Here is a 25,293-nt window from a genome sequence, read left to right as displayed (position 1 = left end):
GTAACAAGTTTCTTAGTCCACGACTAGACGCAAGCCCAGGGAGGGTCCCTGTGGTAAAGAAGACCACCCCCGCCTTTCCTGTGAGAACAAACTCCCTGCCCACAAAAAGGCTGCAAGTTTCTCCGAGCCCTTACGGAGCCAGGTGAGAATCCCGCTGAACCCTCCGTCAACAGTGCTTTGCACATAGTAAGCGCTTAACAAACGCCATCAATATTATTATTATCCTTGCTCCCAACAAGCCCGTCGTCCCGAGCCAACGGTCTGGGATTTTTTTTTTTTTTTTAAGGTATCTGTTAATCGCTTACTATGTGCCAAGCACTGTACTAAGCACCGGGGTAGACTGGACACGATCCGTGTCCCATGTAGGGCTCACCTTCTTAATCCCCATTTTCCGGATGAGGTTGCTGAGGCCCAGAGAAGTGAAGTAACTTGCCTAAAGTCACACAGCTGACAAGTGGCAGAGGCAGGATTAGAACCCGGGTTCTTCTGACTCCCAGGCGGGTGCTCGTTACGCTAGGCCAACCGTGCTTCTCAGGGGCCCCTGCTATCCTGAGAAGTGTTTGTTTTATGGTATTTGTTAAGTGCTTAGTACGTGTCAAGCACTGTTCTAAGCGCTGGGGTAGATACAGGTTGGACTCAGACTGGGAGCCCATGTGGGACAGGGACGTCCGGTTCTCTGAAACTGAGGGGCAGGAAGACCCTATCAGACGTCAATGCAGTCAATCATATTTACTGAGTTTACTCTGTGCATAGCACTGTACTAGGCACTTGAGAGACTACAATACAGAGAAGCAGTGTGGCTCTGTGGAAAGAGCAAGGGCTTTGGAGGCAGAGGTCACGGGTTCAAATCCCGGCTCCGCCAATTGTCAGCTGTGTGACTTTGGGAAAGTCACCACTTAACTTCTCTGGGCCTCAGTCACCTCATCTGTAAAATGGGGATTAAGACTGGGAGCCCCCCGGGGGACAACTTGATCACCCTGTAACCTCCCCAGTGCTTAGAACAGTGCTTTGTACATAGTAAGCGCTTAATAAATGCCATCATTATTATTATATTATTATTACAGTACAGCAATAGAACAGATACAATCCCAGCCCACAATGAGCTTACAGTCTGGAGGGTAGAATAATAATAATAATGATGGCATTTATTAAGCGCTTACTATGTGCAAAGCACTGTTCTAAGCGCTGGGGAGGTTACAGGGTGATCAAGTTGTCCCACGGGGGGCTCACAGTCTTAATCCCCATTTTACAGATGAGGTAACTGAGGCCCAGAGAAGTGAAGTGACTTTCCCAAAGTCACACAGCTGACATTTGGCGGAGCTGGGATTTGAACCCATGACCTCTGCCTCCAAAGCCCATGCTCTAGAATGTAGAGATATAGAGAACTGGCTCAGCCCAGGGGAATTCCCATCAAAGAAATCGTGGCCCTTCCACCTGTATCCACCCCAGCACTTAGTACAGTGCCTGGCACCTAGTAAGCTCAACGAATACCATAATTATTATTAAGTGGTCAGCCAGCCCATCGAGGAGGCAGGATTACCCTGTGCTCAACAGAAATGAAAAAACAACCAAAACTCTTTCTAGGACTTGCTTCCCGGTACTTAAAAAACAGTTTTACTTTGCACCCACCAGAAACTAAGTTAGAACTGGGTAAGCATCTGAACAAAAAAAAAACAAACAAAAAACATTTGAAATAAAATAGAATTTACCCAACAACTGCTACGAACCAAGAAATCCCCGTTCACTTTCATTATAAAAGATTTCTTGTCTGGAAAACCCATTAAAAAAGGCATCATTTCCACCATTTTTTGCACAAGTTTTTTTTTATAGAAGCAGTAAAGGTACAGAGGCCTCCATAATTTCAAGTGAATTCTCTTACAAAAAAACCTCTTCACTAGTTTCAGCTGAGTGGAATGTTACCTCTTCTTCAGTCGAGAAACTTTACATCTCGCTTAAGCTAAAAGAAGCTCTAATTAGGAAAGGAAATATTTCATACCTTTCGAGTTCATAGCCTCTGTGTCCCTGGGCCACTAGCCATGAAGGAGTTTTTCAGGATTCCAGTTCAGAGTGGAACAGGACTATGACTAGTTCCAAAATGAAGTCAAACAGCTTCAACCCCGGCTCGATTCTTTACCGCACGGTCTTCCTCCCGCAGAATCAACATACCGTAGAGAGTGGAGGAAATGGGTTTTGCTTACTAACCACGAGCTTCTGGTGCTGATGAGAGATGTATCCTTTAATGTGACCCTGCGAAGGAGAGAAAATGTTCATTCCTTCAATCGTTTTTGAGCGCTTACTGTGTGCAGAGCACTGTACTAAGCCCTTGGGAGAGTACAGTATAACAATAAATGGACACATTCCTTGCCCACGACAGAGCTTATAGTCAACAGGACACAGAATGGGCTTCAAATGTCTTGAGTTTCGGGTACTCTCAAGATGCTAAACCTATTATCTGGTCGATGGCATGGCTTCACGGCCCTCCTGCCCACGCCTATTACCTAACTGGACCAAAAGAGAGAGATGGATTTATTGTAAGAGGTGGCACATACCACCATAAAATATCAACGGAATAAGATGCCTGAATTTGGAATGGCCAAGCCTCATGAACCAAAGTTACAATGGGACTAGAGCTGTGGGGACCAAAAAGGCGAGCAGGTGTTCCTGGAGGAGTTGTGGGTGGAGGGGGGAGGCCAATGTGCCCATAAAGAGCTGGAGAAGCAGCGTGGCTCAGTGGACAGAGCATGGGCTTGGGAGCCAGAGGTCATGGGTTCTAATCCCTACTCTGCCATTTGTCGGCTGTGTGACTTCGGGCAAGTCACTTCACTTCTCTGTGCCTCAGTTACCTAATCTGTAAAATAGGGATTAAGACTGTGAGCCCCACGTGGGACAACCTGATCCCCCCCAGTGCTTAGAACAGTGCTTTGCACATTGTAAGTGCTTAACAAATGCCATAATTATTAATTATTATTATAATCCCTGCTCCGCCACCACTCTGCTGTGTGGCCTTGGCCAAGTCCCTTCACTTCTCTGGGCCTCAGTTCCCTCATCTGGAAAATGGGGATTAAGAGTTTGAGCCCCATGGTGGGACAGGGACTGTGTCCAACCTGATTTACTTGTATCTGTCCAGCGCTTAGAACAGTGCTTGGCACATAGTAAGCACTTAAAAAGTACCATAATTAGTTGTTATTAGCAGCAGCAGCGAAACAATGAGTAACCGTGCACATGGATGAACAGCTAAACTCAGCTTCCAAACTGCGATTGGTCGCATTTGGCCTAAACGAGACATTGAACTTGCTGACTTGTACTTCCCAAGCGCTTAGTACAGTGCTCTGCACACAGTAAGCGCTCAATAAATATGATTGATTGATTGATAGAACATAAAGATTCTTCCAGGAGATCCTCGATTCCTGGATCCAATTCCTATTGAGTACACACAGCCTCTGACGAGGGAATACATACCATGTATATCAGATTGGCTAAAATACACTGAACTTCATCGATATCAACATCCTCCAGCTGCATGAATTTTAAGGCCACGAGGAAGGCGTCAAGAGACAGCTGATGGGTTCTGAGTAACAGATATCTGAAAGGAGAAAGCATACACCGCTATCACACTGCTCACAGGGAAAAGGGAAAAGGCGTGCTCCCTTCTGCATCGAGGAAGAGGAATATGTATAATTTACATATTTGTAAATTATTTATTCATATTAATGTGGGTCTCCTCCTCTAGATTGTAAACTCACTATGAGCAGGGAAAGTGCCTACCAACTCTGTTGCCCTGTACTCTCCCCAGGGCTTGGTGCAGTGCTCTGCAAAGAGTAACGCTCAAAGGGTTAATCATAGTGAAGCAGCATGGCACAGTGGAAAGAGCTCGGGCTTTGGAGTCAGAGGTTATGGGTTCAAATCCCAGCTCCACCAATTGTCAGCTGTGTGACTTTGGAGAAGTCACTTCACTTCTCTGGGCCTCAGTTACCGCATCTGTAAAATGGGGATTAAGACTGTGAGCCCCCACATGGGACAACCTGATCACCTTGTGACCTCCCCAGCGCTTAGTACAGTGCTTTGCACATACTAAGCGCTTAATAAACACCATCGTTATTATTATTATTATAGTGTCCACTTTTTCACCCTAATTGGGAAGCAGAGGAGCCTACTGGAAAGAGCATGGGCCTTGGCACTCAGCGGACCCGGGTTCTAATCCCAGTTCCTGCTGGGTGCGTTGGGCAAGTCACTGCTCTGTGCCTCGGTTTTCTCAACTGTAAAATGGGGATTTAATACCTGCTCTCCCTCCTACTGAAACTGTGAGTCCCCTGTGGGACAGGGACTGTGGTAGGGAGCTGTGTGATCTTGGACAAGTCACTTGGGACTAATCATGGGTTCTAATCCCAGCTCCACCACTTGTCTGCTGTGACACCTTGGGCAAGTCACTTCACTTCTCTGGGCCTCAGTTACTTCTGTAAAATGGGGATTTTTTTTGGATGGCATTAATTAATTAATTAATAATGGCATTTGTTAAGCGCTTACTATGTGCAAAGCACTGTTCTAAGCGCTGGGGGCATTACAAGGTGATCAGGTTGTCCCACGTGGGGCTCACAGTCTTTGGGCAAGTGACTTGCCCAAAGTCACACAGCTGACAATTGGTGGAGCTGGCATTTGAACCCATGACCTCTGACTCCAAAGCCCAAGCTCTTTCCACTGAGCCTCGCTGCTTCTGATTCTGACCTATGTCCAACCTGATTAACTTGTATCTACCCCCAGTGCTTAGAACGGTGCACAGCCCATAAGCACTTAAGTTCTGTAATTATTATTATTAGAGGTAGAAGGCAACTGTATAGCCGCAGCTTCACTTCCCTTCAATAAATCTAAAAAAGGCTGAGTGCGAGAACCGAAGGGTAGTTTAGGAGATTGCTCCTCTAAGCACCGACTCAGATAGACACACACCCTTAAGCTCTGTCTAGTTTCCCGATGTATTATTTTTGACTCTAGCACCTCAGGGGACAAAAGAGTCTTCTTGGTGAAAAGAAAGGTAAAAGAAAACAAAAAAAAAAAACAGGAAAAAGTGCCATACACCTTACTTACACTTTCTTAAAGAGATTCCTGTAGGTGATGATCTTGAGTTTCTCAAGAATAAGGAAAATGCCACAGCGGATGAAGAAGGTCTCGTGTTTCGTCAGAGCTTCATTCAGGAGCAGGAGATTTCCCTCACTGCGACAGTCGATTAAAAAAAGAGTAATAATATAAAATAAGGAGATGCAGTTACAGCATATCACCCTAGAATGAGGAGGGGTTTCAGAAAGGCAGGCCCTTCTGATCGGAATAAATCCACCTGGACTAGCCTTGGGGATTTTTGGAATTGGAAAACAGGTGTGGGTGCTTGTGGGCAGGGAATGGGTCTGTTCATCATTCTATTGTACTCTCCCGAGAGCTAAGTCCAGTGCACGCGTTAAGCGCTCAATAAATAGACGGAATGGATTGATAACTTTGCTTAAGAGGGTGGTCGGTTGAAAGGTATGTGTGTGTATGTGTTGAGGGAGACAGCAACGGCAGCAGTTGAGCAATTCCTTGGCCACTTAGCTGACAGGGCCGCCCCTGAGGTTAACGGTGACTCAGGAGAACGGAAGCTTCCGCATTTCCTCCTTGCCCCATGCACCCCAGGAGGGAAAAGCCTTCGCCTTTCCTGGCGATAGAGAGCATTTGGGGATCGCTGCCCTGAATGAAAAATGGTAAGTATGCTCTACCTCACAGCTTTCGTTACTTCAGCAAACTGCATCAGGTGATACTTTTTCAAAAGTTCCACTGTTGGCATGTGACCCTAAACGAAAACACATTTCATTTTTCCAGAATTAAAAAAAAACTGTGGGTTTACACCCCATTCCAAAACTGCCTTCGTGTAAGTAGCAACCACTGCCTTAGAACTAGTCCATAGAAATAGTTGAGCAAATGGAGATTACTTCAAATAACCGACCATTTGTGTTTGCTTTCCAATCTCAGCAACAGCTACAAAAAGCCCAAATATTGCCACAAATGGAGGGCTGGCCTTTATTTATACTTTTCTTGCTTTGTTCGGCTTGAAAGGTCCAGCACTGTGACTTTTTACCTAATGTGCACTCTAAAAAAGGGAGACATTCATTTTCCAACAGGGGCAATAAACTTTCTGGACAGATGTAATCTTAAAAAGGGAAGAGATGAAGAAGGCTTAGGGCATCGTAAAATATCTTGAAGTGCCCTCTTTCAAACAGTGAACATACAATGTGGAGCGACTCAGTCAGAATGTGAAAACGAGCCAAATAAGGCACCAAGTCCTGCCCTTGGAGAAACCATCAATGGTATTTGTGGAGCACTTACTGTGTGCAGAGCACTTTCCAAAGCACTTGGGAGAGGACAGTACAACGTATCCCTTCCTCTTAGCCAACGGAATAGATGTAGATTGTCAGGACAAATCACTTACCAACAACATCTTCACAGGCAGCAGGTAGATCAAAATCATTCTTTTGTTTTTCTGACTCGAGCGGTGACAGTGCTCAAAAGCAAATGATAGATATTCTTCAGCTGAAAACGGGAAAGAGTTCCCCACCCGCAAAGAAAAGGAAAATCAAGGCTCATCCTAAATAATGGTCAATGTTTACAGTTGGAGAAATATTAGAATATTACATTTCCCCCTGCTTGCATCCTTTTTTTTTTATGCTTAAGGCATTTAAGTGCTTACTATGTGCCAAACGCTGCTTTAAATGCTGGGGTAGATACACAATCCATGTCCCACATGGGGCTCACGGTCATTTTACAGATGAGGGAACTGAGGCCCAGAACTGTAGTGACTTGCCCAAGGTTACAGAGAAGACAAACGGCAGGGCCGGGATTAAAACCCAGGTCCTCCTCAGTTCCCTCATCTCTAAAATGACTGTGAGCCCCATGTGGGACATGGATTGTGTATCTACAGCAGCACTTAGCACAGTGGTTGGCACACAGTAAGCGCTTAAGAATCACCATAACTGTTATTATTTACTGAGCACTTATTGTGTCCAAAGCACTGAAATAACCACTTGGAAGATAATATAACAGTGTTGGTAGACACGTTCCTTGCCCACAGCGCGCTTTCAGTCTAGAGGGGGAGGGAGTATAAATCGATTAATTCCAGATATAGACATTCGTGCTGAGAGAGGAGTGAATAAGGGGGTGAATCCAAGTGAGGATCTATGGGTACTTTGATGTTAAAAACAATAAGCCACTTCCAAATTCATTTTCATTCTAGGACAAGAGGTAATATTGTGTTCATTTAAAGTGACACAACTGTGGAGAGACGTCTCCTGCAATATAGGACAAACCAACTAAAAAGTTCCCTTGGGGATCAGAGGTTTCCATTGAAAACGGAAAGTTGACAAACCCCCATGTCCTTATGGAAGCATTATTTTTCTGAGGGTTACAGAAAAGCTGAGAAGCAGCGTGGCCTAGTGAATAGAGCACGGGCCTGAGAGTCAGAAGTCCCAATCCCAGCTCTGCCAATGGCTTGCTGTGGGCCCTTGGGCAAGTCACTCTGTGCCTCAGTTTCCTCAACTGTAAAATGGGGATTCTATACCTATTCTCCCTCCTCCTTAAGACTGAGCCCCCACATGGGACAGGGACCGTGTCTGACCTAATTTACTAGAACCTACCCCAATGATTCATTCATTCAATTGTATTTATTGAGCGCTGTGTGCAGAGCACTGTACTAAGCACTTGGGAAGTACAAGTCGGCAACATATACAGACGGTCCGTACCCAACAACGGGCTCAAATCAACAGAATTATAGATATATACACATCATTAACAAAAAAGTAATTACATATTTGTACATATTTCAGCGTCCGGCACATAGTAAGCGTTTAACCGTCCTAACTATGAACGATTCTGATTAAGTGGTCTGCACACAGTAAGTGCTCAGTAAAAGCTATTGACTGATTGATCAATTTTGAATCGCTGGAGGCTCAGTCCCTCTTTGACCTCTCCTGGACGTTGGCAGCAGGGAGTGGGCAGCGGGTGGGTCCTGGGGAACCCCGACTCTATTTATTTATTTATTTTACTTGTCCATATCTATTCTATTTATTTTATTTTGTTAGTATGTTTGCTTTTGTTCTCTGTCTCCCCCTTTTAGACTGTGGGCCCACCGTTGGGTAGGGACCGTCTCTAGATGTTGCCAACTTGTACTTCCCAAGCGCTTAGTACAGTGCTCTGCACACAGTAAGCACTCAATAAATACGATTGATGATGATGATGACTAATTAATGCTGGTATTAAGCGCTTACTATGTGCAAAGCACTGTTCTAAGCGCAGTGATTAGAACGGCGTTTGACAATACAGTAAGCGCTTAATAAGTACTATAAAACAAAACAATTAAAAAAAAACAAACGGATCAAATCTCTCAGAAAACCCATAGCTGTTATTTGTCCCTGTGTAAACAGCTTGGCTCCCTCTCAGGATGGCACCTGGAGCACTTCCAGTCCTCTACCAGTCTCGGCTCCAGGAGGGAGGGTCAGGCAGGGGCACACCCATCCCATCCTCTAGCTCGGGCAGTGGCTAACCGGTGGTGGGCAATCCGCTTCAAGTCAAAACTCCCCTGTGCTGGGCAGCAGCGGCGTGGGGAGACAGAGTCGAGGGCGGAGACTCGCGTTGACTGTGCGGAAGGAGGCAACGGGAAACCACTTCTGTATTTTGACCGAGCCAAGTCTACGGGCACGCTACCGAAATGATCTGCAGGTGGAGGTGGGGCGTTCCGGGAGAGAGTTGTCCGCGGAGGCGGCCAGGCAGACGGTTTGGCTCCGCTGAGCCGACCTACCTTGCTTAAAATCGCTGTCAAACATGGCCTTGCGTCCCACGTAGTATCTGTACGTAACTCTCTGGGCTCTGCTGTACTCGTCTTTCAGATTCGAGCTGTCGATGGCTCTAATCAACGGCTTACAGAGGTGAAGCTTATTGATCTGGAAGGAGGGGACTCCACTGAGAACGGGAAACACAAACCCGAGGCGGGAAGGGGTATGACCAACGGGCTACGCTACCAGGACGATGGTGAAGGTATCTGTTAAGTGGCAGGCGCTGTCCTACGCGCTGGGGTAGACACAAGCTAATCGCATCGGACGCAGTCCCTGGCCAACGTGAGGCTCCAGGTCTTAAATCCCCATTTTACAGATGAGGGAACTGAGGCCCAGGGAAGGGAAGTGACACGCCCAAGGTCGCACAGCCCGACAAGTGGTGGAGCCGGGATTAGAACCCAGGTCCTTCGGGCTCCCAGGGCCGTGCTCTATCCACTACGGCACACTGCTTCTTCCCGGCTGTCTTAGAGCCCAGTTGGAAAATGGCAATAGGAATTTTTGCTGGTAGCCGCCCCGGATCGTAGTGTGACGGAGCCTTTTTCTAAGCACGAAATTATGTTCTGCAGCACCCGAGGAGAGTACCTTAAAATAAATTTTGAAGAGCTGATTCACCAGGAACAACATCCCCCATTTCTTGGAGTCGTCGATCCCAGCGCGGCTGCAAGAGAGAAACAGGAAAAAGATGCATTTGGGGGATATTTTACAACCCCAGGTGAAGCAGCCTGGCTCAGCGGAAAGAGCACGGGCTTTGGAGTCGGAGGTCATGGGTTCAAATCCCAGCTCCGCCAATTGTCAGCTGACTACGGCCAAGTCACTTCTCTGTGCCTCAGTTGCCTCATCTGTAAAATGGGGATTAAGACTGTGAGCCCCAAATGGGACGATCTGATCACCTTGTAACCTCCCCAGTGCTAAGAACAGTGCTTTGCACATAGTAAGCACTTAACAAATACCATCATTAGTATTATTATTGTTGTACCCAAGAGGGTTACAAGCTTTCTACACGACTCTAGAAACTACACAAACGGCACATAATGATTATTAATACTAATTGCACCTAAGCACTTATTATATGCCAGGCACTGTACTAAGCACTGGGTAGATACAAGGTAATCTGACAGCCACTGCCCCCCATAGGGCTCACAGTTTAATCCCCATTTTACAGATGAGGTGACTGAGGCCCAGAGAAGTGAAATGACTTCCCCAAGGTCACAAAGCAGACATGTGGCAGAGCCGGGATTAGAGCTCATATCCTTCTAATTCTCAGTCCTGGGCTCTATCCACTAGTCCACACCGCTTCTCCAGCAAGTAAAAGCCTCTTCATGAATCTAAATTCAGGAGGGCTTGGGACTCAGGGAATTTACATTCAAATGGAGATTCAATGTTTCCAAAGCCAAACCACTCAATCGTATTTATTGGGCACTGACTCGGTGCAGAGCACTGTACGAAGTGGTTGGAAGAGTACACTGTAACAATATAACGGACCCATTCTCTGACCAAAAGAGTTGACAGTCTAGAGGGGGAGACAGACATTAGCATAAATAAATGAATGACAGATATGGACGTAAGTGCTGGGGGGAATAAAGGCAGCAAGTCAGGGCGACGCAGAAGGGACTGGGACAAAAGGAAAGTGGGGCTTAGTCAGATAAGGCCTCTTCAATAAGGCTTGGCAGCAGGGGAGAGTATTTGTCTGTCAGATATGAGGAGGGAGGGCATTCCAGGCCAGAGGCAGGACGTGGGCGAGAGGTTGGCGGTGAGATAGATGACATCGAGCTACAGTGAGTAGGTTGGCATTAGAAGGAGCCAACTGTGGGCTGGGCTGTAGCAGGAGAGCAGCGAGGTGAGTTAAGAAGGGGCAAGGTGACAGTGTTTTAAATCCATCTCTTCCCTCTAGACTGGACGCTCATCGCGGGCAGGGAACATGTCTACCAACTCTGTCTTACTGTTCTCTCCCGAGCGCTTCATACAGCGCTCTGAGCTCCGTGAGCGCTCAATAAATCCGGCCGATTGACCGACTGATATGCCGACCAGACCGGCCTCCATCCCTGAGGAGCCACAACCCAAATCCGTGGCACGGCTGAGGGCCGCAGGTGGCAAAAGGAAAATTCCTTTAACCGGCACAGCGAGCAGGTATTCTGGGAAGTTCATGCATTCACTCACTCAATCGTATTTACTGAGTGCTAACTGTGCGCAGAGCACTGAACTAAGCGCTTGGGAGACTAGAATACAATGGCAAACAGAGGCATTCCCTGTCCACAACGATCCCAGTCTAGAGGGAAGTGTGCTGGAGGGGTAATAAAATCCAGTCATCTTAGAGCCAGAAGCAGCTGGGCTCCTGCCCCTCTAGACGTGGCATCCGTCCTCCCCCTGCGTTGGCGGAAATAGCTATTTTAGGTTCTCAAGGCGGGGTGGGGGAAGGGGACTATTTGCATGACTTGCTTCCAAAGGGGTAATGCTGGCACTGATTGTACTTCCATGACCTTTCTCGTTCAGAGACATTGGGAGGAGGAGGAGGAAGCCTCCCTGTCTCACCCTTTCGCTCCCGTGGGGCGGCGGCTTGGTAGGAGAAGGAGAGAAGGGGTACTGCCAATATGCTCCTACTGTGTCTGCTGTACTTCACAACAACTTAAAGGGCTAGGAAATCCACCCTGTACAGTATTGAGTCTGTAAGCCCCATGTGGGACAGGGTCGGTGCCCAACTCCATTTGCTCGTATCCACCCCAGCGTTTAGTAAGGTGCCGGGCACACAGTGAGCGCTTAATAAATACCAGAATTATTATTGTTACTCTTTCTGGATTCCTCTAATAGTTAAGGTAACCCTGAAAGCCCCCGGGATTCACATGACCGCCTAGGAGCTGGCTAGTTGTAAGGATCATCAATCGTATTTATTGAGCGCTTACTGTGTGCAGAGCACTGTACTAAGCGCTTGGGAAGTACAAGTTAGGATGAAAAGGGGTGCAGTCTAGTGGAAAGAGCCTGGATCGGGGGGGTCAGAGGACCTGGGTTCTAATCCCCGTTCTGCTGCTTGTCTGCTGAGTGACGCTGGGCCAGTCACTTCACTTCTCTGGGCCTCAGTTCCCTCATCTGCAAATTGGGGATTCAATCCCTGTTCTCCCTCCTACTTAGACTGTGAGCCCCACTTGATGATCTTGGATCTACTCCAGAGCTTAGTACAATGCTTAGCACATAATACGCGCTGACAAATGCCACGATTATTATTACTATCATTAGGTGAGAGGTCTCGTTACAGGAGACAGGAATTGAATTGAAGAAAAACAATATTGCTCAGAGGGCTGAGCTGCCTACTAAAATGCACTGAAAAGCTCACACATTTTTTTAAATGGCATTTGTTCAGTGCTTACTGTGTGCCAGGCACTGTACTAACCGCTGGGGTAAATACAAGATCATCAGGGCCCTCAGGGGGGCACATCCCAGATAACCGGCTACGGAACGAAACCGGTAATCGGAGTTTTCCCCTCCTTTCCCCCTTCCCGTTCAGAGAGTCAAATGTGGGAAAAGATAAGTGGGTTCAATAGCCTGAAGGACCTTTCGCTTTCGAGCTGTCTGCCAAGAAAGGGCTCGCTTATTGGCATATCGATGGAGGAGGAAATTACTAGGAAAAACAATAACGATGGTATTTGTTAAGCACTATGTGCCAGGCACTGTACTACGCGCTGGAGTGGATATGAGCAAATCAGGTTGGACACAGTCCGTGTCCCACAAGGGGCTCACGGGCTCAATCCCCATTTTACAGATGAAGTACCTGAGGTGCAGAGAAGTGAAGTGGCTTACCCAAGGTCACGCAGCAGACAAGTGGCGGAGCCGGGATTAGAACCCACAACTTCCTGACTCGCAGGCCGGTGCTCTATCCATTAGGCCACACTGCGGTCATTGGGCCCTAGGGTTTAGGTCCTGAGAATAACTACTCTCTCACCCTCTCTCCCATCTCTAATCCGCAATCAACCTGGCCCCTAGGGTGTGGCACAAGAGAGACCTTTAAAGTCTAGCGTTTTTGCGAGGGGCCAAAGGCTCTTGTTTCAGGGCCGTGGGCTGGTTCTGTCGTGGCCAGTTCAGAGCGGCGCTTGCCAGTGTCTCTGGGCACCGGGAAAGCGAACCTTCCTATAAAAAGCCCAGCCACTTTCTCTGACGTTAACGGCGGGGGGAGGAGGAGGGGTCAAATGCAGGTGGCTGAAAACGGAAAGGCTGTCAGAATCACCAAAGCGCAGACATCGTGGGAGAGGCGCGACAGGCTGAAAAATCCCCCCGGGGCCGGTCGAGTGTTTCGGAGAAGGGAAAACATCTTTAGCAATTTTTATGGTTTCCGATTACGTCGTGACTGCCCCGTTGCCATATTCGGCTCATTCTAAGATCAGCGCCTGGCTGACATCGCTCTCCTCTGACGCCCTTTCGGGCACGGAAAACACATTTTTCGGAGGCCTCTAAACCCTGGTCGGGCTCTGCCAAAAGGATTCTCGCAGCACGACCCCAGATCCTCCCCTCCCCGGAGAAGGAGAATCTTTGGGGGGAACTGGGGGACCCTTTTCTACCAGCTCCGACTTGACTCTTCCGGGAGATTTAGGGGTTTGACCGGGGTGGCATGACCGGTGAAAAATGGGCAGATGTTTCAAACGCCAAGAAACTACATTCCAGGCTATCGTTGCATCAGAGAAAAGCCAAGAGTTGTCTGCTTGAATTGAATTGGTGAAAAAATATTTTCACTCTTAAGGAATTCTGAAGGACTAAGTCCTTTATTGGCGATGAAGGGTTTTCTCTCCCTCCTGAGAGAACGCAAGGAGCACCGTTTCCAAAAAGGATTCCACTCGTTTTAAAATATCCATCTGAAAAGTGGAGTCTCCTCAAAAAACTCACGAGTTCTACGCACTGCTCCCTTGCTTCTAAATCCACTATATAGTGGTTATTTTGTGGATTCATTCAGGAATGATACTGATTAATTTCTCATTTGAAAGAGTATGAAAAGGGTGAGTTTCTACTGCAAAAAGAGATCAGAGAAATCTCTTTGGGAAAATGCCACTTTTTTTGTTTGAGAAGCACACAACAAATTGTGGTTCTAAGGGGGGGCTCTCTAATAATTAAAATGACTGTCCTCTTGTCTCAAAATTGATGCTTAAATAGAAGATTAGCAGCCAACTTGGCTATCTCTAAACCTCATGCAATAATGGAAGGCAACTGAAATCCTAAGCCTCCAAAGATTCCTCTGTGGGTCGATCCAAGATAAACACAACTTCTGCCCCCTACTTACGTGTCACTGGCACAGACTCGAAAACAACTCATCAATAATTCCGCGGCTTTTTCCAACATGTCGCCAACTTTGCTTTTCCCTTTCTTCACCAACTGCTGGTCGGCCTACAAGATCCAGGACGGGACAACAATCAGGCTTTCTTCCCAAACCGTTTTGCTAAAAAGTTGAATGGCAGCGATGAGGTGCAAGTGGAAAAATACCATCAGGAATGGTGGCTGGCCCCAGGCGGTGGAAGATCTCTAAGCGTTTAGTACAGCACTCTGCACATGGTACGTGCTGAATAAATACCATTGTTTTTTTTATTGTTGAAGCAAAGATACGCTGGTCATGTTAATTCCAAAGTCTGGAACTGAGGAACGCATCAAAAAACTTTTTTTTTTTAGTGGTATCTGTTAAGCGCTTACCATGGGCCGTGCTAGCGCTGAGGTAGCAACGAGATGATCAGGTTGAACACGGTACGAGCTAATCAGGTTGGACACAGATGGGCTCACAGGCTTATTCCCCATTTTACAGATGAGGTGACTGAGGCACGGAGAAGCAAAGTGACTTGCTGAAGGTGACACATACAGCAGACAAGCGATGGAGATGGGACCCGACTCGCAGCCTGTGCTCTATCCACCAGCCCATGCTGTTTCTCTCCTCCCCCTTAGCTTTTCCTCTTCTGGGTGTTTTTCACATCCCTCTCTCTCACCAGCTCCACGTGGCTTAATCTGCTACTTGCTGAGGTATTCATTCATTCATTCAATCGTATTTATTGAGCGCTTACTGTGTGCAGAGCACTGTACTAAGCGCTTGGGAAGTACAAGTCAGCAACATATAGAGACAGTCCCTAGGTAGCAGGCCCACGTTTGGTGGCTTGAGAAAGAAAAGGGCAAAAATCACCCAGGAGCCCTCCCTTCTCTCAGCTAAGCGACACCAATTTCTGACATGTTTTGGAAAGAGCAGGGGGCAAGGAATTAGCAAAAAAGGTAGTCATGGATTTTCAGTACGACGATAACTGATGACCAGTTATCATCAGTTATAACGACTGCGTGACGGGGTTTAGCCTTACGTTGTTGGCGAAAATTCGAAGGTCAAGTGCTACTGCATACATGATCGGCAAAGCCCTGAAGGAAACAAAAAACACAAACGTTTTGAACGGACAGGAAAAAGCCGTGTCGAAGCCCAGATTATTTAATCCTGTAATTCAGGCTGGTGTTGACAGCCAGACAATATACGAGTGATTGATATATCTTCCACCCCTCTTCCCCTGCCCAGCGCTAAAAAAAACCCAAAAACAACAAAAAACCTAGAAAAAGCCCCACAACTCACCAGTGCCTAAATTCCCGGCTCGTTACAGTAGGAGTTTAAAGCAAAAGGGTCAGGATGGCCTTTGAGAAGACCAGAATAGCCACAGAGCAGCGTGAAGCAGCGTGGCTCAGTGGAAAGAGCCTGGGCTTTGGAGTCTGAGGTCATGGGTTCAAATCCCGCCTCTGCCACTTGTCAGCTGTGTGACTTTGGGCAAGTCACTTAACTTCTCTGGCCCTCAGTTACCTCATCTGCAAAATGGGGATTAAGACAATCTTGGGACAACTCGATCACCTTGTAACCTCCCCTATGCTTAGAACAGTGCTTTGCACATAGTAAGTGCTTAATGCCATCATCATTATTATTATTGTTATTGTTATTATTATTATTATTACAATTATTACAGAGACGATGAAATTGAGGACACTGGGAGATGGGGTTCGTTGCGCTTGAAGCGACTCATGTGCCCAGGATTCACATAGACACTGTACGAGTTGAACTCCCGTGCAAGACGGAAAATTCCTTTCTGTTCTGTAACGTGCCAGAGCCCCAGATGAAAAACCTCCAAGTGACCCACGCAAGCCATCTCGTGTCAAAAGCCAATAATAAATTCAGAATGGAAAAAAAAAAAATCAGCCATCAACTCATTTAGAGATGAAATAACTTTGGAAAAAAAAAGGAAACAGAAAGCTTCATGGGACACAGTGTGGACTGTTAAAAATAGGTAATAAAGACCACCTACCCTCTGACTTAAATGTTAGAAAGAAGGAAAATATAATAAAAATTGTGGTATTTGTTTGGTAAACACTAAGTGCCAAGCACTGTAATAAGCGCTGGGATAAATACAAGATAATCCCCCTCCTTCCTCTCCCCCTCCTCCCCCTCTCCACCCCCCCGCCTTACCTCCTTACCTTCCCCACAGCACCTGCATATATGTATATATGTTTGTACATATTTATTACTCTATTTATTTTACTTGTACATATCTATTCTACTTATTTTATCTTGTTAATATGTTTTGTTTCGTTGTCTGTCTCCCCCTTCTAGACTGTGAGCCCACTGTTGAGTAGGGACCGTCTCTATATGTTGCCAACTTGTACTTCCCAAGCGCTTAGTACAGTGCTCTGCACACAGTAAGTGCTCAATAAATACAATTGATTGATTGATTGATTGATAATCAGGATGGACAGTCCCTGTCTCACATGGGGCTCAGTCTTAATCCCCATTTTACAGATGAGGTAACTGAGGCACAGAGAAGTGAAGTGCCTTGCGCAAGGTCATACCGCAGACAAGTGGCGGTGGTGGATTAGAACCCAAATCCTTCTGACTGCAGGGCCCAAGCTCTACCCACTAGGCCATGCTGCTTTTCCTGTCGTTGAATCAGTCAGCACGAAATATTTGCTGGGGCAAAGTTTTAACTGAATCTGTTGAGAACTTACCAATTTTCTTCCTTGTGAGCCTGAAATGCTCGTAGGAAAGATGTGCTAGGTTCAGGAAAATGCACTGCAGGTCGCAAAAAGCAACCTGCTTCATTACATATACACATAGAAATGGCATTTAAACTGTGAGCCCACTGTTTGGTAGGGACTTTCTCTATATGTTGCCAATCTGTACTTCCCAAGTGCTTAGTACAGTGCTCTGCACACAGTAAGCGCTCAATAAATACGATTGATGATGATTTAAAGCCAAGCATAGAAAGCATGTCTTGAATAGATTTCTACGCTTTTCCTAAGGGACTAGTCATGATTCAAATGAACTGTAACCGATCCTAAAGGGCTTGCTAGCTCTAACTTTGACTACACGCTGGAATTGATTTTTGCAGGCAAACCTGGCCTGTGCCAAGCCCTGTACTGAGTGCTTTCTACGTTTTCCTGGTAACTTTAGTGGGGAGAGAGTATTGGTGAGGCAGACACAGCGATGGGCGTAAGAGCTGTGACACCCAGGGTTCTTGGTTGTCTCCTTTCTTGTCCTGTCCTTTGTTTCAGCCAGCTAACCACCTTAAGAGTTTTCTCCAACTCCTTGAGTTTTCTTCCTGCTGAAAGGCAGGATCACAACAAAGGGAGTTATTGGGAGAGGATAAGTGTGTAAAATGAAAGTAGCTGTTTCTTTCTCTTTCTCTCTTTCCCCTTCTTTCTCTCTCCACTTCCTTCTCTCTCTCCCTCCTTCTCCCTCTCTCCCCCCTTTTTTTTTCAAGCTTCGTGCCTCGGTTGAGAGGGTGGTTTTTGCTTTTGTTTCTTCTTTGAAGTTACAGTTGAGGTGGTCCCTTTAACAAAGCATCTTCCATCCTAAATTATTAAAAAGTGCTCTCTAGGAAACTTGGCCAAGGGATAGTGCTACAGCCAAGTGATCAGCCTCAAGGAGCTCGTTAATGTTGCTTTGCATGATTTTTATAAAAATCAATTCATTCCCGATCTGTAGGGTAGAAGTGCCTAGGTCACTTGGACATATACGTTGGTACCCAAAATTATTCAATCTCACCCAGGTACGTGTGAAGTCATCCCTGTGGTCCAGAATATTGAATCCCAGATAAAACCCTCAATTTGCATGTTGTAAACTGACAGGGGGGAAAAAAAGGATATTGAACAATCACAGTTTGACATTTGTAAGCTTCGATGAAATCGTGGTTTCCCACTGCGTACGTGCACCTGGAGAAAAAACAAAAAAAAAGGGACCAGTTAGAAACAGTCATCTGAGAAAATATTTTTATACGATAAAGTAATCTTTAAGATACTTTGTTAATCAAAGAAATGCATCTTAAGCCCTATCGTCCTCAGTGACCAGGAGAGCAGGACGAAAAGGGAGAGGAGTGGGGGTGGAACGTGAGATAAGGACGTTGATGGTCACTGTGTGACCTTGGTCAAGTTGCTTCACTTCTCTGGACCTCAGTTCCCTCATCTGAAAACTGGGGAGCCCCATGTGGGACAGGGACTGTGTCCAACCTGATTACCTTGTATCTACCCCAGGATTTAGAACAGTGCTTGGCACACAGTAAGCGCTTAACAAATACCACAGTGATGACAAGGATGAGGTAAAAAAAAAAAAAAAAAACCCTCCAGAGTGGAACAGCACTACAGAGAAAGAAGGTGGGAGGCTTCTCTTAATCAGTCAATTGGAACTTTTTGAGCGCTTACTGTGTGCAGAGCACTAAGCACTTGGGAGAGTACACTGTAACAGAGTTTGGTAGACGTGTTCCCTGCCCACAGAGAACTTCTGGTCTCTGTGCAGCCCCAGAAGCTGGATGTTAGCACTTTTTTTTTAATGGCATTTGTTAAGCGCTTACTATGTGGCAGGCACTGTATTAAGCACTGGGGTAGATATAAGGTTGGACACAGTCCCTGCCCTGCGTGGGGCTCCCAGTCTTAACCCCCATTTTACAGATGAGGGAACTGAGACCTAGAGAAGTGAAGTGACTTGCCCAAGGCCACACAACAGACGAGTGGCGGGGCTGGGATTAGAACCCGGGTCCTTCTGGCTCTCAGGTCTGTGCTCTATCCACTGCTTCTCCATTTTCCACCTGGGAGAACCTCCTGCGGTAACGTTTTAGGCACAGATTATTTGGTATTTACCCCAGTGCTTAGTATAGTGCTTATTAACACAATTATCATTATGAATATAGCAGCTGGGTAACCAGTTCATTCCCCTCCTGCTTCACAATAGTCTCATATTTCTCTGATGCTTTGACATTTAACCACAACAGCAGAATTCTTTTTTTCTTCATCAAATAAGATTCTTTCCCGCTTTTGTGAGCCTCAGTTCCCTGGCCGGTAAGGAACAGAGAGGAAAAGCAAAGAGGGTATTTAAAAGACTTCCAACCTCAAAGAACCGATACTCGATTTTATTGTGTAGCGTGTCGATCTGGGGACTTAGAGCAGGCAGGGCACTGTACTAAGCACTTGGGAGACTGCGATAAAAAAGAATAGGTCCTCGTCCCCAGGAGCTCACAGGCTAGAGGAGGAGACAGAAATGAAAATCAAGAACAGATGGAAATGTACATAAGTGCTGTGGGGCCGGAGGAGACCCACAAAAGGGAGAGCTAAAATAGGGAAGCGAGGGCTGAATCAGGGTGGGCCTCTCGGTGGAGGTGTGATCTTTTCAGTAGGGCTCTGAAGATAGGGAGAGACGTGGTCTGTCGGATATGAAGAGAATGTGCTTATATTATTGTCTGTCTCCCCGTCCAGACTCTAAGCTCATTGTGGGCAGGGAATGTGTCTGTTTATTGCTCTACTGGACTCTCCTGAGCGCTCAGGGCAGTGCTCTGCACCTACAGTGAGCGCTCAGTAAATACGACTGACTGATTGGAAGCTGGGGTGTAGAAGGAGCAGCTCCCCCCACCCAACCAACTCCCCCAATTGAGTGATTTACGAGCCCTGAAACAAAGACGTGATCAAATTAAAGTCAGAGTTACCTTAAATGGGCTGCAAACATTTCATCGTAAGGTGGTTCTAGAACCTGTTGACACTTATCTTCTGGAGACGGAAGCTAAATGATAAAGAAAAACACCCTTAAAATTACAGTAAGTCTGTACGGAAAGGAGCAAGTACACAGGAACGACTCTGTGGAAAAGGTTTCCACTTTTAATCAACATGGAGTCCGTAACGAAGAACTTTGACTTTTAAGATCCACTCACGTTCAGACACCAAAACAAAAGTGTGTGTATAATGCTAATAATAATAATGGTATTTGTTAAGTGCTTCCTATGTGCCAGGCACTGTTCTAAGCGCTGGGGTGGATACAAGCAAATTGGATTGGACACAGTCTCCATCCCCAATTTACAGATGAGGTAACTTGAGGCCCAGAGAAGTACAGTGACTTGCCCAGGGTCACACAGCAGACAAGTGGTGGAGCCGGGATTAGAACCCATGACCTTCTGATTCCCAGACTCGTGCTCTACCCACTATGCCATGCTGCTGTAGCATATGCTAGAGCTCTTAGGGAAAATACAGATGAGGGAGTCTGTTAAAGTAAGGATTGACAACTTGTCTCTACATTCCCCCTGATTTTTTAATTACTGAAACAGTAAAATGAGAATATAATACGTGTTGTCATTTTAAATTTATAATTCAAATATGTAACTGATCTTGCCTTGATCTCAGTGACACTGACCACACTGGAAGTCTTTGGTTTAGTCATTCTGAGTTTACAAACACTAAGGGGGCTCGGTAAACTGAGTACCGAAGAAGGAATCGTAAACATTTCCTCTGAATCCCAGTTCTGAGGTTATGACTCATGAGCGGCCTATAAAAAGCCAACCTCTCCGGATCAGCTTACTTGCCCTCGGGAGAAAAGGCACCGTCGAACTTCAACAGAAATGAAATACAAACGTCGCGCTCCGTTCTGGTCCCTTGTCCGGGGTCGGGGGAAAAATAGGACGTGCTGAGGTAGCTCTACACTGACTTTAAAGGTGGTGAAGGAGGAGGAGGGGGGAGCAAAACAAGGTAGGACAAAGCCTATTTCCCAGGCAGCTTGTGTATTTTGGAAGTATGACTGTAGCAGGTTCAAGATAGACAAAAGGAGACGCACTTCTTAATACTAATAATTACGGTGTCTGTTAAGCGCTTACTGTGTGCCAAGCACTGTTCTTCTTCCGCATTGGGGGTAAACCCGTAGAATCCGTCACTCTAACGATAATAATGATGATGCTACTTGTTAAGCGCTTACTCTGGGCCAAGCACTGTTGCGAGCGCTGGGGTAGAAGTGAGTTAATCAGTCCCTTGTCCCACATGGGGCTCGCCCTCTTCATCCCCGTCTGACAGATGAGGGAACTGAGGCCCAGAGAAGTGAAGCGGCTTGCCCAAGGTCACACAGCGGAAACGTGGCAGAGCCGGGATTAGAACCCAGGTCTGGGCTCTAGCCAGTAAGCCACCCTACTTCCCACGTATTCTTTCCACTACAGAGCTGTGCAAAGCGGAAAGTACGGGTTTGTTCGAGGAGGGTTGAACTAAACTCATGGCAAAGAGGAATCTAATGAGATACTGGAGACAAAGATCATGGATGTTAGCCCACCGTGAGGTTAGATGAGCTCACGGTGGGCAGAGAATGTGTCTGTTTGTTGTTGTAGTGTCCTCTCCCAAGCGCTTAGTACAGTGCTTTGCACACAGTAAGCACTCAATAAATACGACTGAATGAGTGCTTTGGATCTGCTTATGCCAATGACAAAAGGCTAGGGTAGATGGCTCATTGCTCCCTTCAACCTCTCTCCCACCCTTTTCTTTTAAAAAACAAAAAAAACCCAAAAAGTATTTGTTAAGCTCTTACCATGTGCCTGGCCCCGTACTAAGATCTGGGAGAGATACAAGGTTGAACGTAGTCCCTGTCCCACATGGGGCTCCCAATCTTAATCCCCATTTTCCAGAGGAGGGAACTGAGGCCCAGAGAAGTGAGGTGACTTGCCCAAGGTCACCCGGTAGGTAAGTGGCAGGGCTGGGATTAGAACCCAGGTCCTTTTGATTCCCAGGCCCGGGCTCTTTCCACTAGGCCACGCCGCTTCTCACTAAGCTGTAACTGAAGGTACCACTGCATAAATGAATATATTGTTGTCTGTCTCCCCCTTCTAGACTGTGAGCCTGTTGCTGGGTAGGGACCATCTCTATATGTTGCCAACTTGTACTTCCCAAGCGCTTAGTACAGCGCTCTGCACACAGTAAGCGCTCAATAAATAAGATTGAATGAATGAATGAATATATAGCAAAAGGCAATTAAGGGAGACCTGGTATTCTAACACATTTAAATTAATGAAATGTCCTCCTCGTTTTATCAGATTATTTGAAAATATCCTGGAGTCCCACTCGGGATTGGCACAGAGCAAAATGGGAAAGTTGCTAATGAGGAGGGTAAATTCACTGGCAAATTCAGCCCCACAATCATAAAATCTAAAGGCATAGTCCTCGCTAGAGCGCTTCGGCAATAAGTCAGGAACCCTGACTTTTCTCAAGCTTTAATAATTCTCCAGACACCCTCTCTGTCTCATTTCGCCAGGAATCAAATGCAACCACGGTGAGGAAAGAACTCGGTCTCTCGGTCTAATTCTCCGGACCAGCGGTGAACGCAGACTTACTGCAAAAGGAAAATTCGGACCCTGGCAGGACTCGATCGTCTCTTCCTAAAGAGACGATTTCAGGGAACCTACCGTGTGTGATTAAACCCCAAAACCGCCCAGAGTGATCGTCGAAAGGGTTGGTGTTTGAATGGCGGACACTTTTTGCTGTGAAACTGTGAACTGTTTTTCTGCAGGAGATTGGTTACACAGACTTTGTTAGATGGCGTGCCTTCTCTTACCTGAAGCCTGGGGTTGGCAACATGAGGATGTTTGAAAGACACCAGTTCAGCACAGGACAATCCATCTCTCGATTCGATCGCTTCAAACACCTATGGAAAAAGTTTGTTTCCAAGCAAAACGAGGAGATGATTAAAGAGCCGACACCCGGGATTACAGTAATCTCTTCTCCGAAAGCACCTATCACTCAATTTTAGTTTTTAATGGCATTTGTTAAGCGCTCGCTGTGTGTCCGGGCACTGTGCTAAACAAGCTAATCAGGCAGGACGCAGTCCAGTCATCATCATCATCATCAATCGTATTTATTGAGTGCTTACTGTGTGCAGAGCACTGTACTAAGCGCTTGGGAAGTACAAGTTGGCAACATATAGAGACAGTCCCTACCCAACAGTGGGCTCACAGTCTAGAAGGGGGAGACAGAGAACAAAACCAAACATATTAACAAAATGAAATAAATAGAATAGATATGTACAAGTAAAATAGAGTAATAAATATGTACAAACATATATACATGTATATGTACACAGAGTAATAAACATGCACATATATACATGTATATGTACATAAATAGAGTAATGAATATGTACAAACATATACACATGTATATGTACATAGAGTAATATGTACAAACATATATACATGTATATGTACATAAATAGAGCAATAAATATGTACAAACATATATACGTATATGTACATAGAGTAATAAATATGTTCAAACATATATACGTGTATATGTACAGAGTAATAAATGTGCACAAACATATATACATGTATATGTACATAAATAGAGCAGTAAATATGTACAAACATATATGTGTATATGTACATAGAGTAATAAATATGTACAAACATATATGCGTGCATATGTACATAAATAGAGCAATAAATATATACAGACATATATACATGTATATGTACATAAATAGAGCAATAAATATGTACAAACATATATATGTGTATATGTACATAAATTGAGTAACAAATATGTCCAAACATATATACGTGTATATGTACATAAGTAGAGTAATAAATATGTCCAAACATATATACGTGCATATGCACATAGAGTAATAAATATGTACAAATATATATACACGTATATGTAAATAGAGTAATAAATATGTACAAACATATATACATGTATATGTACATAGGGTAATAAATATGCACAAACACATATACATGTATATGTACATAGAGGAATAAACATGTGCAAACATATACATGTATGTGTACATACAGTAATAAATATGTACACATATACATGTATATGTACATAGAGTAATAAATATGTACAAACACATATACATGTATATGTACCTAGAGTAATAAGCATGTACAAGCATATATACATGCATATATATATACATAAATAGAGTAATAAATATGTACAAACATATATGTGTATATGTACATAGAGTAATAAATGTCCAAACATATATACGTGTATATGTACATAAATAGAGTAATAAATATGTCCAAACATATATACGTGTGTATGTACATAAGTAGAGTAATAAATATGTACAAACATATATACGTGTATATGTACATAGAGTAACAAATATATACAAACATATATACACGTATATGTACATAGAGTAATAAATATGTACAAACATGTACATATGGTAATGTACAAATGTACAAATGTGTACAAACCTATATACAGGTGCTGTGGGGAGGGGAAGGAGGTAGGGCGGGGGGGGAATGGCTACTCACTGCTCCTCCCGCACGCACATCTTTATTTTTTGAAGGGTGCTAAGCGTCTACTACGGGTCCCCTCAACGTCCAGCACTGTACTGGGCGCCTGGGAGAGGCGTGATAAAAGCGGCGGGACCAGAGGAGCTGACAGTGAAGAGGAATTAACTCAATTACCTGCTGCAAATACTGGTTGATGGTGATGTGGGCCATGGAGGGCAGGGAGCCGGTTTCCAGGAGACCGGTGGGCGGCGAACCGGGTCCCTCCCTCGACGCACGAGGCCGCTTCACTTCCGAGGCCACGAGGAAAAACCGTTGGGCGTGACGTCACTTCCGCTCTCCGCCCCTCTAAGGAAGAAGGCACGCCCCCATCGCTCGGAGGCCACGCCCCCACGGTTAGACGGTCGCGCCCCATTGGTGGGAAGCCACGCCCCATCGACGGGCGGCCGCGCCCCATGGGTGGGAGGCCGCGCCCCATTGGTGGGAAGCCACGCCCCCCTCGAGGGACGGCCGCGCCCCATTGGTGGGAAGCCACGCCCCATCGACGGACGGTCGCGCCCCATTGGTGGGAAGCCACGCCCCCTCGATGGACGGTCGCGCCCCATAGGTGAGAATAATAATAATAATAATAATAATAATAATAATAATAATAATAATAATGGCATTTGTTAAGCACTTACTAAGCGACCCCAATCTCCAGGCACCTCTCCTCCATCAGTCCCTCCATCAGTTGCATCTAATAATGATGCAACTGATAATAATAATATAATATTATTTATATTATATATATTTTATAATTTATATTATATTATATTATATCTGATAAGGATAATATAATAATGATGCATCTAATAATGATGCAACTGATAATAATAATATAATATTATTTATATTATATATTTTATAATTTATATTATATTATATTATAT

At 45.5% G+C, this 25,293-nt stretch overlaps 1 protein-coding gene across 1 annotated transcript; it reads right to left on the bottom strand.

Moving 5' to 3' along the window:
- Positions 1-1,739: 1,739 nt before the first annotated feature.
- PCID2 (PCI domain containing 2) lies at positions 1,740-24,663 on the bottom strand. Its single transcript, XM_038761993.1, has 14 exons — positions 24,542-24,663; positions 22,663-22,752; positions 19,793-19,866; positions 17,967-18,032; positions 16,827-16,868; positions 15,152-15,206; positions 14,101-14,204; positions 9,426-9,501; positions 8,810-8,951; positions 6,449-6,549; positions 5,739-5,812; positions 5,080-5,205; positions 3,460-3,583; positions 1,740-2,247 (listed from the first exon to the last, which is right to left on the bottom strand). The coding sequence occupies exons 1-14, from the start codon at positions 24,575-24,577 to the stop codon at positions 2,158-2,160; spliced, it is 1,200 nt and encodes a 399-aa protein (XP_038617921.1). The 5' UTR covers positions 24,578-24,663; the 3' UTR covers positions 1,740-2,157.
- Between the last annotated feature and the right edge of the window lie 630 nt (positions 24,664-25,293).

This window comes from Tachyglossus aculeatus, chromosome 20, assembly GCF_015852505.1.
Source record: "Tachyglossus aculeatus isolate mTacAcu1 chromosome 20, mTacAcu1.pri, whole genome shotgun sequence".
In the NCBI taxonomy this organism is placed as follows: domain Eukaryota; kingdom Metazoa; phylum Chordata; class Mammalia; order Monotremata; family Tachyglossidae; genus Tachyglossus; species Tachyglossus aculeatus.
This window is presented reverse-complemented; position numbering and strand designations above follow the sequence as displayed.

Coding starts and splice junctions, on each gene's coding strand:
- PCID2 (XM_038761993.1), bottom strand. CDS start 24,577: ATGGCCCACATCACCATCAACCAGTATTTGCAGCAG. Junction 9,502..14,100: donor CGAGTCTGTGCCAGTGACAC/GTAAGTAGGGGG, acceptor TCTCTCTTGCAG/CCGCGCTGGGATCGACGACT. Junction 3,584..5,079: donor AGGAATCTCTTTAAGAAAGT/GTAAGTAAGGTG, acceptor TTCTCCTTTCAG/ATATCTGTTACTCAGAACCC.